General features: G+C 34.5%; 2 protein-coding genes across 2 annotated transcripts; both read right to left on the bottom strand.

Moving 5' to 3' along the window:
• Positions 1–233: 233 nt before the first annotated feature.
• Positions 234–1,424, bottom strand: LOC131077007 (abscisic stress-ripening protein 1-like). The gene is made up of 2 exons (XM_058014365.2): positions 1,029–1,424; positions 234–854 (listed from the first exon to the last, which is right to left on the bottom strand). Exons 1-2 carry the CDS (start codon positions 1,197–1,199, stop codon positions 756–758), a joined length of 270 nt encoding a protein of 89 aa, XP_057870348.1. The 5' UTR covers positions 1,200–1,424; the 3' UTR covers positions 234–755.
• Positions 1,425–6,083: 4,659 nt separating this feature from the next.
• Positions 6,084–7,022, bottom strand: LOC131077006 (abscisic stress-ripening protein 2). Its single transcript, XM_058014364.2, has 2 exons — positions 6,564–7,022; positions 6,084–6,389 (listed from the first exon to the last, which is right to left on the bottom strand). Exons 1-2 carry the CDS (start codon positions 6,978–6,980, stop codon positions 6,204–6,206), a joined length of 603 nt encoding a protein of 200 aa, XP_057870347.2. The 5' UTR covers positions 6,981–7,022; the 3' UTR covers positions 6,084–6,203.
• Positions 7,023–16,347: the final 9,325 nt, after the last annotated feature.

Below are 16,347 nucleotides of genomic sequence, written 5' to 3'. Positions count from 1 at the left end.
TGATGCCTCCCCAAGGCATTCTGTCAAACTTTTCATTCAACTGTGTTATCTATTCTATCACATAATCATTACAACTGCCGCCAATTACACCTAAGCTCCATACTGACGTAGACAGAGAAGACACTCGCAGAGGTTTTTCTATTAATTGTGTCCTTTTCTATTCTTCTTTATCTTTCAGAACTAAGTAATTTATCTTTCAGAACTAAGTAATTGACAAAATTATTTAATTATCTAATGTTCCTCTATAGTTGAACAAGTTATTTAATTTAATAAATAAAATTATTATTTTATTTATTCTTTTTTTTCTCATGAAATTCTATAATTTAAATTATTAAATTTTATTTTCTCCACCCAGCCACTTGTCCACTTATTCCTTATAGCCTCTTCTCCACTCCCTTTTCCATCTTTGATCACCATGTCCTCCTACGTGATCTTAGTCATTCATCTTGTCTGGGCTAGCTTTGAACTAGATTGTTGATTTGGTTCCCTCTCAATCTATATATTCAAACTATTCCCTCCTTTGTCTTTTTGAACCACAACTTGAGTTTTTTGTTTCCTACTAAACTACTTGTGCTTTTGATTTTTGAGAGCAACACATATAAAATTTGAATCAAAATCGAGGACAATGGATATTTAAGTATGATGAATGCTTGATATGCTTGTTTGTTTGTTGTTTATCTTAGTTTCTTAAACAATTAATCTGTTTACTGATCATTCATTCCATCTACCATAAGTGTGAAAATAAATAACTGAAATCAAAAGCCAGCCCCAACAGCCGCCGCCCCTGCTATTTCTGCCTCCATTTTATGCCTTCCTGCGTGTTGTGGATCCACTTTCGCTTCATGCCCTTCATACTGCAAAATTTAAAAACAAATACTTAACAACTATTCCACCATGATATACAAGTTATATGTTCATAGATTACACAGTATGATTTGAAATACCCATGTCAAAATTGTATACACATTATTCTCAAAAACCACATATATGATGACTGAAAAATTTAAGTTTTTAGTTATTAAATTTACCAAAGCAAAGGCTCCTGTAGCTAGTGCTCCCATCTCGGCCATATGCTCACGATGCTTGTGCTTCTTCGCCTCTTCCTCTGCAGGAGGGGTAATAAGTCCCCACTGGTTGAGGATAAGCTCCTGGTGGTGGTGGCGGTGGAGCATATGTGTAGCCCCCTTCTTGGTGGCCATGGTGGTGCTGATGCTGGTGCCCGTGGTGGTGGTGGCTCATCTCTTTCTTCTGCTAGAAGCCTTTGTTGTTAAAGTAGAATACCAAAAGATTATCTCGTAATGAATCGAATTGGACTGGGGGAATTCTGCAATGAATAGAATGGGCTAAGGAAATGTGATGAAATGGATCTGAGAGACATGGGTATTTATAGAAAGAAAGAGGGATGCAGGCCGCGTTTCTTGAGAATGAAGCAAAGGAACAATGAAAATGGCGCCGCGTACCAGACGCGGTTTATGTAGGTACTCCTTTTGGATAAGGAATGGGGAATGACAATCTAGAACAGTAATAGCTGGTTAGTATTATTTCATTAGTTGGCCCACAAAGCGTAGATTGTGGTTTGAGCTATGGCTGACTTCACTTTGCACATATGATATGAGGAGAGTAGGGAAAGGATAGCAGTAGCTGTTATAGTTAATTTTGTGTATCTTAAGTTTCAAAATATCATATTGAATTTTGATTTTAAAAAAAAAAATGGTTGTCTTTGTATGCAATTTAAGTGCTTATAGATATTGTTTTAGCTCTTAGGTAGGTATGACGAATGTTATGAGATTTGTTATGTACGCACTTAGGTCAAAAAGTGGTCATTTTGAATTGATGTTGAACATAAATATTTCCTATTGCTCTATTAACTATTCACTTTGATCGCCACAAAATTCGTACAATCGATCCAATATATATGCACAAGTGTCCCAATAATTATGTGCTATTGGTACATGTAAAGTTGCACAATTTGTCTAATTACTAGCTTTTTTTCTAGGTAATGGGCATACCAATGGACAGCTATTGGCCCACTAGATGATTTTTTAGTGGAATTTTAATTAGTGAAATTGAATGAATGATAATTGAAACATGGGTGGTAATTAGGCCTCTTCCTCTATATATAATTCAATAAATTTTTAAAATTTGGTCATATCCCATAGATAATGCAAACTTTGGTGCATATGATTATTTACAATGGGGTGTTATGTATTTTTATTTGATGATAATTGACAAGAACATAGGGAATTCATTTGATCACAATTGGGAACCTTAGTCCTATTGGTAAAAACTTTATAACCTTGCATTTCTAATGCTTGTATTTAATTATTTAATTACATTTATTTATTATTCACTCACATCTTTTGGGTGGTCCTGCTTAGCTTGGCACTACTTAGCATTTGTAGTTTGTAATTTGGCAATTTGTGATTATCACTTATTTATCACATGTGAGTTGCTAAAATTTGGCTCATTTTGCCTAGGATCCAATCTAATGAGGATAAGGGTAGTGGTACATTTGAAAGAATATTTGGTATGATCCCTAAAAATCATATTAAGTTGATTCTCTCCATTCATTTTTCTAGAATGGATCCAAGTTGGACACACAAGTTGAATATATAATTACTTTTTAATTTTCCAACATAGGTAACTCCTACTTCATGATTGGTCCTCTCTTTGGATAGAGTAGTCTCTCCTTATGTCTAAATGGTGTTGCTTTAGTTTGAAGACCAATTGTATGTTATTATCATTTGAAATCCTAGGCCATGACCTAATCATATGTGATACAATGATTGACAAGGCATTCATTTTTTTAGGGTGTAACTCTTAAGTCAATTTCAATACTTTTCATAAAGAGACCTCAACATATAAATAATGCTCCTTACCTCAGTCTTCCTCTTTTTTATGTAGTAATCATTATGAGTGAGTTTATTCCTTTCAAGGTTATCAAATTTCCCCTAGCCAAAAATGTTGTCATTTTATGACACCCTTTGTCCATCAGTGAGAATCGATCAGAGATATGCTCCATGGACCAACGCTACCCCAGTTGGATCAAGGAGAAAGTAATGGAATTATGAGGTGTGAAGTGTTGTCTTGCTGGAACTCCGGAACCACCCCGAGGTTCTAGAGTTCCTTCCTTAGCCTCTTCTTGTCTTGTGGGAACTTCGGAACCCTTCCTTCCTTAGCCTCTTTTTCTCTTCCCTTGAAATTTGAAACCCCGAGGTTCCGAAGTTCCTTTCCTTGGTCTCCTTTTCTCTTCCCCGGAACTCCAAAACCTTGAGGTTCCGAGTTCCTTCCTTAGTCTCCTCTTCTCTTCCCCGGAACTCCGGAACCCCAAGGTTTTGAGATCCCAAGCCTAAGTCTTCCCAACTTCCTTCTGGCTTGCAACACTTCCAGATGGTGTGATCAACACTCAAGGCTATTTATGCTCCAACAACTTTTGCGACCAGTTTTCTATATAAGGTTGTTATGCCTCATTGTAAAGGGCTCTCTCCTTGCTGGCTTGAGCTATTTTATGTTCTTTCACTTCTCTTAAACACTTGTATTTATCTTGCATTTCTGCAACTGTAAGTTTGGTCATTGGCCTTATAATGAATTGAAATCATCATTCTTTCCTTACTTCAACTTATGCATGTTGTGTATGTGTTCTTACCTTCATTGTAAGTGTATTTTTGTGTCTTTCTTTCACATATATGTTGTGCTAACCTATTTTTGGGTGTGACTTGTGGGAAGCCTTCTCCCCTCTTGACATTCAGCAAGTCCTAACCTCCATACGTGTGTTAAGGTCATTCATGCAACTGAAGTTTGTGCATCTCTTGGGTATTTCAGTTGATTATTTGTGCCATTTCGGGTGGGGAGAGAAACGACTCTTATCTTGGTGCATCACCTCCTTTCATTTTAGCATTTCTCTCTTCCCTTTTCTTCTGCAAGCTGTTAGGATAGGTTTACAAGTAAGATTTGAAATGTTGAGTTGGTTCAACACCTGTACTTGGATTGAGAAGGAAGTTGACCTTCTCCGGAGATTCAACCCCCTTGCGCAAGGACCCACACTTCGGAGTTGTTTCCATGTTTCACAGGGTTGATGAGTTGATAGCTCAGCAAGGGTGCAAGCTTTTGTGATAACAGGTACTCAAGACGGTCAAACTCCTATTTGAGTACACAATACAACCTATATTCCACAATTTCATTTTCATTGGGCACAAGGTAGAATTTATCAATGAATGTTTTCTTATGATCAAAATCTTTTGGTCTTTCAGATTGCATATTTTGAATAAATTTTGTGTTTTGATTAGATTGATGTATATGACTTATTTAATTATATATTTTGTAGAATAAATGAAATCAATTCAATCTTTTTCATTTCAAATAGTATCATCAATATTTTAGAGTTATTCAATATATTTGAAATTGTTTTCCTTGAGAAGCACCCTCTCTTTTTCTTAGAGTTTTGATATGGTGGTTTTGGTAAAATGAACATATTTCAAGTATTATGAAGGTTGTGACATCAAACTTGTGTGAATCATGCTATTGAAGTGGAAGAGGAAGCACTCCTTTCAAAGCAATCAATAGAGAATTTTGTGTCTGGAGTAACTACAAAGCAAGGTTTTGAAGTTGTTTTAAGGATGTTGGAAATGTACCTTGAGGCCTATCTCAAGGTTGATTCCCTTTTAACATAAGAGAGTTTATTTAAGCCTTTCCCATACCATAGCCCTCGTGATCACCACGAATTCATCTATTGCCTACCTATTAAGAAACCTGCTAGAGTAAGAATTCATAATCTAGTGTTCATGCCGGCTAGGAGGGACACTAGTCCATAGAATAGTAGGGGCTTAATGTTTAACCTATTGATCCAGTTGTTTACCTTCACCCACCAACAATAGCACACGTTGAAGCACTCACACCAGGAAAGCAATGATTGAAAGCTAAAATTGAGACAACTTCTGATAATCTGTGAAATGCCCAACTCATGGTTGGGACAATTATCAGGTTCGCAAACATATGAGCATCAAATGTTTGATGTAAAATGTTAGATTTTTTCAACTTAACAGCGAAAATGCTTAGAAAACAGTAAAAAATTTACAATCTTCCTCTAACACACGAGGAATTTTGCCAAACTTGAGAAAATTCATTCCATCCCAAAATTCCTCATTACTAACTGTAAGGAGGGCAAGATCACATTCGTGCCCAACAGCTTGCACCTCTGCCCTGTATTTAGTTGGACAACCATGTTTGTGGTCAAGCACAAAAGTTTGATCTGCCACAACATGAGCAACCTCACTATTTTTGTCCAATTTACCCACTTCCATAGAACTTCTTCTTCCAGTTGTGTTGTAGACAAAAGCCACAAAAGTATATTATTTTGCACTTACCAAACTGTTGTGTATCTCTTTCATCTTGATCCAAAATTATCTCCTTCGAAGCGGTTTGAGTTTTTGCAATACTTGTGAGTGGAGGGAAATATATTTTCTCTTCAATTCATCCCGTGAATATACGCCCTGCTTTCTTCTCACTGCAAAATTGCCATGGCGTATCCCATATTTGATTCAATTAACAAATATCACGACTAAGTTATAAAGAAAAAAACAATTTTTAGTTTCAGTCAAACTCTATTAGAAAATCTTTTGTACATAATCAATCTTTCTCCAACAGAGACTCCCAATAACTCATTTCCACTAGTCTTTTAGTTTCAACATCAGACTCATACCGTCAAATTAATAAATCTGCATGTCATACAAAGCTCCCTGGGGTCCCTGCTTCAATCTACTTAGAATAAACGAAAAGTGGATATGAAATATCAAGGTCTTAGGGTATAAAATACGATCTGATTCGAAGATCTCCAACACGATTTTTGCAGTACAAAAAGAGAGTTCTTTTTCAGGCGTGAGAATACTGAATTCCAGCAAGCAATGCCTGCATTATATAGTCGATCCACTAATAATATGTGTTTTAAAAAAACATTTCTCAATCTCCTTTTATTATCTAACATTCTGATGGATAGAATTGATGAAAATGTTCATACAATCTAAACCAGAAATAACAACAATATAACGAAAATTCAAGCGAAACAAAGATCCATTGAATAGGGAAGATTAACACAACAATCCAAGCTTCTATTAAAGAATAACGTTGAAAATAGAATTCTTATTTTCACACAAAACGTCGATCACATGAAAAAATTTATGAACAATAGGGGTACACTTTTGTTATGTTCAATGATGATGGCGACCGTGGTGGTGATGGCCATGGTGTTTATGGTCAGACTTAGACTTGTTGCTTTCATGGTGTTCATACACAGCATATCCCACTGCCCCAACGGCCGCTGCCCCAGCTATTTCTGCCTCCATTTTATGCCTCCCTGCGTGCTGTGGATCCACTTTCGCTTCATGCCCTTCATACTGCAAAATTTACACACAAATAGTCAACAATTATTCCACCATTATCTATTAGTCATACGTTCATACATCACACAGTATGATCTGAAATATCCATGTCAAAAACATCTACACAATATTCTCAAAAATCATATATATGATGACTAAAAAATTGAAGTTTTTAGTCATTAAACTTACCAAAGCAAAGGCTCCTGTAGCTAGTGCTCCCATCTCGGCCATATGCTCACGATGCTTGTGCTTCTTCGCCTCTTCCTCTGCAGAAGGGTTATAATTCCCTACTGCTTGAGGATAAGCCCCTGGTGGGGGTGGCTGTGGTGCATATGGGTAGCCCCCTTCTTGGTGGCCATGGTGGTGCTGATGGTGGTGCCCGTGGTGGTGGTGGTGGCGGCTCATCTTTTTCTTCCTGCTAGAATCCTTTGTTGTTAAGTAGAATACCTCAAGATTATCTTGTAATGAATCGAATTGGACGGGTTGAGTTCTGCAATGAATGGAATGGGCTAAGGAAATGTGATGAAATGAATGTGAGGGAAGTGGGTATTTATAGGAATAGGGGAAATGTAGGCCGCGTTTCTTGATAGTGAAGCAAACGAACATGGCGCCGTGTACCAGGCGCGGTGTATGTAGGTACTCGTTTTGGATAAGGAATGGGGAAGGACAATCTAGACCGGTAATAGCTGGTTAGTATCATTTCATTAGTTACAAAGCGTAGATTGTGGTTTGGGCTATGGCTGACTTCACTTTGTCCAATGATATTGGGGTGTAGGGGAGGGCACGATTAATTATAGTTAATTTTTTGTATTTTATGTTTCTAAATGGTATATTAGATTTTGACAAAAAAAAAGTGGTTGTCTTTATATGCAACTTGTGCTTATAGCTATTGTTTTCGTTTTTAGGTAGGTATGACGAACGTTGTGGATTTGTTATACATGCAAGGTTCAAAAAGTGGTCATTTTGAATTGATGTCCCATGCATATTTTATGTTGCCCCATAAACTGTTCACTTTGATCACTATAAATTGTGTATAATCGATCCAATACTTATGCACAAGTGCCCCAATTATTGTGCGATATTGGTTCATATAAAGTTGCACAATTGGTCTAATTAATAACTTTTTTCAAGCTAATGGCCATACCAATAGGTACCTATTGACCCACTAGATGATTTTTTGGTGGACTTTTAATTAGTGAAATCCAATAAATAGTAATTAAAACATTGGGAGTAACCGGGTCCCTTCCCCTATGTATAATTCTATAAATTTTCAAAAGTTAGCCCTATCCCATAGATTATGCAAACTTTGGTGCATATGATTATTTACAATGTGGTGTTATGTTTAACATTAAATGTCAATTGATGAATTGTGATCATTAGCCCAAATAGTATTTTGGCTCATTTTCTTCGAAATTAAATTTTAAATATTAAATGCAATCCATTTTTCTACTTATTTGATTGAAACTTGAATTGTGGTGGCAATTGGCAAAGCACGTAGGGAATCCATTTGATCACAATTGGGAACCTTGGTCCAATTGAGAAATGGTGTCTAACCTTGTATTTAATTATTTAATTAAATTTATTATTTATTATTAACTCACATACTTTTGGCGGGCCAGCTTAGATTGGCATTAGTTGTCACTTGTAGTTTCTAATTTGTCAATTTGTGATTATCACTTAGTTGTCATGGGAGTTGCTAAAATACAACTATGATAATTTGTAAGGTGTGTACAAGTGTTGCCAAATTAAAAAGAATATGAAAAGGGGTAATTATATGTGGATTGTGGTAATTATGATAATTTTGTGTATCTTAATTTTTTAAATGGCATATTGGATTTTTAAAAAAGTAATTTGGTTGTCTATGTATGCAACTTAAGTGCTTATAGATTTTGTTTCATTTGGGTAGTTACAATAAATGTTGTGGGATTCATTATGCATGCAAGGGTCAAAAACTAATCATTTTGAATTGATGTCACATACATATTTATGAATGCCTCAGTTAACTATTCACTTTGATCACTACAAAGTTTGCATAGTTGATACAATATTTATGCACAAATGCCCCAATAATTGTGTGATATTGGTACATATAAAGTTGCACAATTGGTTTGATTACTAACATTTTTTCTAACTACTGGGTATCCAATGGACAGCTATTGGCCCACTTGATGACTTTTTAGTGAGCTTTTAATTAGTCAAATTTAATGAATGGTACTTTAAAAATAGGTGATAACTAGGCCCCTTCCCCTATATATAATTCAATAAATTTTCAAAAGCTACCCGTATCTCATAGATTATGCAAACTTTGGTGCATATGATTATTTACTTGATGCGGTGTTATGTTTAGCATTAGATGTCAATTGATGAATTGTGATCATTAGCCCAAATAGTATTTTGGCTCATTTTCATCAAAAATAAATTTTAAATATTAAATGGAATCTTTCTCTCTTTTTTTAATTTGATTAAAACTCTTAACTAGGTGGCAATTGGCAAACACATAGGGAATTCATTTGATCACAATTGGGAACCTGAGTTCTATTTGGAAAGGTTTCAAACAGTGCATTTCTAATGATTGTATTTAATTATAAAATTATGTTTATTTATTATTCCCTCGCATATTTTGGGTGGTCTCACTTGGATTTGCACTAGTTAACACTTGTAGTTTGTAATTTGGTGATTTGTGATTATCACTTCACATGGGAATTGCTAAAATGCAACTATGATAATTTGTAAGGTGTGTGTACAAGAGTTGCCAAATAAAAAAGAATATAAAAATGGATAATTATGTGCGAACTTGGAGAATATTGAAAGGAAGATCTTTAGTTTGTATGTGTACGTTACCAAAAAAGTAAATAAGTTCAAATGCAACACACCAGTTGAAAGATGAATTTATTACTTAGGTTCTAATTAACTCAAGTGTTGACTTGGGCATTGTGAATTACATGGAGATTTGGTGTCACTTTTAGCCAATATTTTTTCTCGTGGTTTTAGAAAGAATTGGTGGTTTCTAGTTTTGGGTTTTACCTATAAATACTAGTGCATAATTTCAAAACATATGATATAATTTTGCAATGCATTATCCTACTAAAATTTCTCAAGATGGTTGTTTTTTTCTTCTCTTATGATTGCTTGAGCTTGTTGATGTATTATAATTCAATTTGGTGTTGTGAATACATTGGTTCATGTTTTAGAGGTTGAGTTGCTTCTTTCAAAGGTTCTCCCATGGTAAAACTTTTTACCAATGGGGTGAATTCCTTTGTATGTGTAATAATATTTTTGAAATTTATATATTGCATGCATGTATCTTCTCATCATCTTGTGTAGAAAGTATTTCTACTATCATATTCCTTTCATATGGTATTGGATCATCATCACCTATGTTTCCTAGGTATTTTCCTAAAGAGGATGTTTGGACTAGTCATGGTTTGAGTGAGAGTCATGCATTAAATATCTTTTACTTTTCAATAAAACATAAATTACATCATGAATGGGGATGGATTGATTAATGGTATAGACTTCATGCTAGATGAAAACTCAAATAGAAACTTTTTAATAAACAAAGTTCTTTGGGTATCAATCTCTATAAGTAAACCATCGAGCATGAATAATGATGATTGGATTGTATTAGATTGAAAAAGGGAAAACTATCATTCAACTATTTGGTAGATTTAGTGCTCCTAAATGTTTAGAAAAAATTCTTTAGAGAAAAGATACAAGAATAGTTAAAAAAGTTGTACCAAGATAAATTATTGGTGATTGAGATGTTTTCATAAAAGTTATATTCTAAGAATGGATGATATGGTTTCAATTATTGAACACCTTAATGCATTTAATACTATTTTAAACTAGTTATAGTATGTTGGCACAAAGATGGAGGGTGAAGATTGATACGTGTGGTCATGTTATATTGTTTTCCAAACTCATGGAATAACATAGTGATGTTCATTAGAAGATTATTTCAAATATTGTTCTTGATGAGGTATTGGCTTCTTTTCTCTTATAGGAGATGAGACAAACAACTTTTGAATCCACCAAGGAAGTAGCAGTTTCCCACATGGACAATATTAGGAAAAATGAAAGTAAAGGAAAAGAACATATCTAAGAGTTAAGGGGGATCTAAGTCTCTTAGATAATTGAAGGTAATATGTTGGAGATGTGGTTAAAAAAGGCTTCATTGAAAGAATAAATGCAAGGATGGGAAGAAATAAAATAACGAGTCGGATGAATTTTCAAATTCTAAATGTTCTTAAGATAAATCGAATGAATTTTTTTGCATCCCTTACATGCAAGTGACAATTCATGGATGATAAAATTTTCCACCTCTTCCCATATGACTCCCCATAAGAAGCAATTAGTTCACCATGAGAAAATTGAGGGTGGAAAGGTCTACATTGGTAAAAACTCTTTTTATTATTATTTATGGCCATGGACTCAAGTTACTTGATCAGGTCCTCTAATGGGGTATCAAAGGAATTTTAGGATTCTACACATCCTAGGTTTGGCATAAAACCTATTATAGTTAATAAGATGAAAAATACCAGTGTGTGAGTAGTTTTCCATGATGTTGAATATACTATGGTTTGTGAAGTTGTGTTGTTGGAAAAGAGTGTCAAACTTAGAAAAAGTTTCTCTCATAATTCTAGAAAAGTTTCTCTCATAATTCTAGCACATACAATAATTATAATAATTTAATAATACTTCTAGTATCTACACCTACATGATCAATACTTGTAGAAAAGGGATCAAATATTAAGACTTCTAAAAAATACAAAAAAGACACTTATAGTAAAGAAACATGTAGTGTGTATTCCCAAACATGTTCTCACCTTGAAAATAAAACTATCAGCTAATAATTTGATGTTGTGGCATGTATGTATGGACCACTTAGGTGAGAAGGGTTTTAGGACCTTCAAAAACAAAAATATTATAGAGGGGTTGGTTGATTGTTCTCTTGATTTTGAATTTTGTGAACATTGTGTTTATGAAAAATAGAATCATATTTGATTTTATTTGAGATTGCATAAATTTCATGGGTTTTTGGATCGTGTGTGTGTGTGTGTGTGTGTGTGTGTGTGTGTGTGTGTGTGGTCCCATAGATGTTCCTTCATATGTAAAAGACCCATATTATGTAAAAGACCCATACTATGTTTCTTTTATTAATAACCTCTCTAGAACATGAATTGGGTCTATTTACATAGGCATAAAGTTATATAATCACTTTAAAGAGTTTAAGGCTAATGTGGAAAATCAATCAAGCAAAAAAATGGTGTTGATAATAGACAATGTTGTAAAATATTATTTAGCCAAGTTCAATAGATTCAACATGATAATAATGGTATTGCACAACATAAGATAACTCCATAAATTCCTTAGAAAAATGGATTTGTAGAGTGCACGAGTGGACATTAATGGAGAGGGCAAGGATTATACTTAGTGGGGATATTTTTTAATAAAAGTTTTGGGTAGGGATGACTAGTATTGCATGTTAATTATTTGGCATCATTCATCACCACTTGTGGGTAAAACCCTTTTTGAGTATTGGATGAGTAGTTTTAAATCTCTCGATTTAGAATCTTTGAATATTTGATTGTGAGAAATATGCCCATATGTCAAAGGAAAACTTGTCAAAGTTCTATTATAAGGAAATATAGTGCATATTTATCGATTATTGTGACAATGTTAAATGATCTATTGTAAGCTACGAGGTCTTATGAATATAAATAAATTATATCTAGTCAAAGTGTGATCTTTAGAGAGATCATGCCTTCTTTGACAGTTGAGAAAATAGAAGGGAGTGTGAATTATACAATGGAATTATATTAAAATATCAAAAAAGCTACACCTTGGGCTAAATAAGAGGTTTGAAATGGCTCTAATGGGAAGATTTAATAAAAAGATAAGAAATGGAAGAATTAACTTTGGAGGATATCCACTTGGAAAAGGAGGAAACCAGGGAGGTATAGTTTTCTTGATTCTAAATGTTGTTGTTGTTGTTGTTGTTTTCGTTGTCGTTGTCGTTGTCGTTGTCATTGTCATTGTCGTTGTCGGTGTCGGTGTCGTTGTCATTGTCGTTGTCATTGTCGTTGTCGTTGTCGTTGTCATTGTCATTGTTGTTGTCGTTGTTGTTGTTGTTGTTGTTGTTGTTGTTGTTGTTGTGTTGTTGTTGTTATTGTTCTTATTATTATTGCAACTATTATTATTTTTATTATTATTATTGTTATTTTTGTTGTTTTTGTTGTTGTTGTTGTTGTTGTTGTTAACACTAAACTATGACTAAGGCAATGGATATGGATGATAGGTAGTCCTAGAAGTTAGTCATGGATGAAGAGATAGATTATTTAAAGAGGAATGACACTTGGGACTTGGTTCAATTTCTAAAGGGTACAAATCCTATTGGTTTCAAATAGGTCTTTAAGAATAAATTTATTTAATATGGTAGTGTTGAAAAGTACATGGTTGGATTTGGTTGCAAAGAGATATTCCCAAGTCCAAGGAATTTGTTAAAGAGATTTTTTTCTTCATTCAGTTCTTATTATCACTCACAATAATGTTGATCTTAATATTTGTTAGGAAATTTCTAGCTATACATGTTAAATCTCCACATAACCCAAAAGAGAAATATATGCAAAAAATTATTCAAAATCCATATCCAAAAGAATAGACAACTTACCATCAAATATGACACAAGATATATCCTAGGAAAAACCTCAAGTGGGGAAAACCTAGCCTCCAAAATCATCCATCACTCATATATTATTCAATAATGAAGTCATTATAATGCATCTTCATAATCCTCCATGAACGCTTCTAAAACATAATCTCTCTAGAATTACTCCATGTGAACAAGCATGTAATCACACATCCCATGCCATGCTTCAAACCCTCACAAATGCTAAATAAGAGATTCTCTCAACCCCTTAGCCAAAATGGCCAACTATATAACCCTATACAACTATCTTGGGTTTGGTTTTATAAAAACAAGCTCACACACAAACCACCAAGTGGTATTACATAAAACCATGAGATTACCAAACCATTGACCCCACATTTAATATTGGATAATTTATTAAATAACTAAATAAATACAATTACAACTTACATTCAACACATAAAGTGGACCCAAGAATGTTAATTCCTAGTGATGCACTTACTTATAGGCCCTCCTAGATCCACAACACATGTAATAATAAATTAAGCATTATAAAAATTAAGCAAGGTGTACATTGCCTAATTCCTAGCATTCTCCCACTTGTTGTATATATTGCATAAGGGGTAACAAGTAACCTCGAACATGGACAAGGGAACAATCTCTATAGCCACATATAGCATCAAGGAATCAAAGTGGTCCATGTACTCCATCGAGATACTTGTAACAAGAAAACATGGTGACCACCATCCAAAACACGACCACTCTCATCCTCCATCATGTTAATGCACAAAGATAAGAAGCCATCCAAAGAGATTTCACACTATCTATCACAATGAAACATAAGTCCTATCTCAACTAATATCCCAAAGACAAATACTCAATCCAAAGGTATCAATATGCACTGATAGCTATTAGGAAATCATATGCATTGCTTAAATACCACCTACAACAACTGCTAACATATCCAACAATCCATACCTCAAAGGTATCTAAAATATAACAAGTAAATCTCATGTCATCAATATATACAATCCATAACATGCAATCATAAGCTCCAAGTTCCAAACCTCTCAATAAAGAACATATATGTACCTAGGAACTCCCATTCCATAGGTAATGTGAAATATGAAAGTGATCAAGGCATTCAAATATCCAATAATAACATTATATAGAGTGTAATCATAATCATGTAGTGCCAAGGAACATCCACAATTATATACTAAACCTATAAATGAATAACCTGCAAGTACAACTCTCACTACAAGTATCCAAGGTTTTCCCATGTTCTCCACACCCAACAAAAGGAAAGAGATAAAGGAACCTCCATGTCATTGAACCTAAAAACCAAGTGACAACACATGATCACAAACCTAGTGATCACCATAGGTCCAATCAAACCTCAAAACCAATGTCATGTGAAACCAAACATCCAATAAGATAACCAAGACCAAAGAGAGAAACTAAAAATCATAAGCATGTAGCATGTCCTTGTACATACACATCTAAATGATAAGGTGTGAAAAGAATGATCTCCATCATGAAACCCCAAAGAGAATAGCATCAAGAACACCCATACATTCAATACAATAGACTGAATAAAACATATATGATGTAATCAACATGGATATAAGCCTCTCAAACCAAAGAAGATCAAATCAACTACATCCCCAATTTAAGGGAATAAGTGTAATACCATCTCCTAAACTTAACATCAATGAATGTCACCATAAATAAACCATAATTCATAAGGGGATAAACACGCCATGCACTCCTAATGTAATGGGCACCCTAGAATGCCCAAAAACTAAACCAACTACTGATAGGAATTTTGTCAAACAATTTGCATCCAACTCCTTATTTCTCTGTTTAATTTTTAAACCCCCTTATGGCTTCGGAAATGAAATGTTTTTTAGTTTTTAAGTCTTTGCATAGATTTGAAATCACATAACATGAACTAGAAGGAAAATACAATAATATGCAACATGAAGATTGAACTATTGCTGATATGATATTATTTCCAGAATTAATAAAATCAAATACATAGCAATTTTTTTCAACTCGCTAAATACTCCAACATTTTTGACATAATGTTCCAGCAATGACTTCCCATCTTGCTGCTACAGTAACGTGAATAGTGTCATGCTACAGTAATGTGAATAGTGTCACGCTACAGTGGCGTGAATAGTGTCATGCTACATTAACGTGAATAGTGTTGTGCTATAGTGCTGCTATAGTATTAATTAGTCTTCAATCAGTCCAATATCTTCATAAAATCATCCCTTCAGAATGGCATAAGCATTGGACAAGAAGTGAAGAAGGTATGAGCAAAAACACCAAATCTACCTGTAGTTGGAGATGCACCAATCTGCCTGCTAATGAAGCTAATAGCAATGGATTCCAAAGGCCAAACCCCAAAGGAATGATGTCTAGAATGTCACAAGAGAGGATAGAAGTCCCCTAATGCGAAGAACGGATCTGCAACTCACACATCAATTTCTTCTCATATTCAACATGCCGAGTGAAGCCACAAAAGCTTCATTTTATTCTTTCTCCAAGGGTCGAGCCAACTCACTTGAGCAATGTGGGATAAAAGATGTGCAATATAAAACATATTAAAATATTCACTTATGTCTCCCTTGGGTGCCCCTTTGATTTGCACACATCCCCATAAAATAAATATTAAAGTAACACTTTAATATTTTACAATTAAATTAAACGTTACTTTAAGAACACTTCAGGCATTAAAATATATTAGAAATCAGACTCTGAATAGCGTGAGTGATAGCTCATTGGAAAGCTCTCACCGAGGAGTATCGAATCCAATCACCAAAGCTAGCTTTTGTTGTGTCCTGCTGACTTACTAAAAATAGTAAGTATGCCTGAAACTAAGTAAATCAACTCCGTTTTAGCCCAAACTGGAAATGACTAGGCCAAAACACTCCAGGATCCCCTTAAACCCTTTGTTAGCCCTCAGGAGCATGTAGAGCTCGGCTAACGCACATACACTTAGTCAACTACTAAAGTGGGGACATTACACCTAAAATGAACCCTCTAAACCCAAATAATTATATCTCAAGATCTATATGCATGAGAAGACAAAGAACAAATCATAATGCACCTAAAAAAATAATGGCCATGCCCTCTCAAATGATAAATTGTCAAGTATACCAAGAGTGGGGAATGGGAATGCTCCTCTGAGATATCCAAGTCAACATGATTGATCCAAGAACAATCTCCTTATATGTCCATGTTGAACTCACATCCAACATATAGGCTCCCTAGACTTCCATGTTGAAATATTCCTCAGGAGTAACAATATCAACA

Source organism: Cryptomeria japonica, chromosome 9, assembly GCF_030272615.1.
Source record: "Cryptomeria japonica chromosome 9, Sugi_1.0, whole genome shotgun sequence".
NCBI classification, from domain to species: Eukaryota; Viridiplantae; Streptophyta; class Pinopsida; order Cupressales; family Cupressaceae; genus Cryptomeria; species Cryptomeria japonica.
Note: the sequence above shows the minus strand (reverse complement) of the source record. Positions and strands in the feature narration are given on the sequence as shown.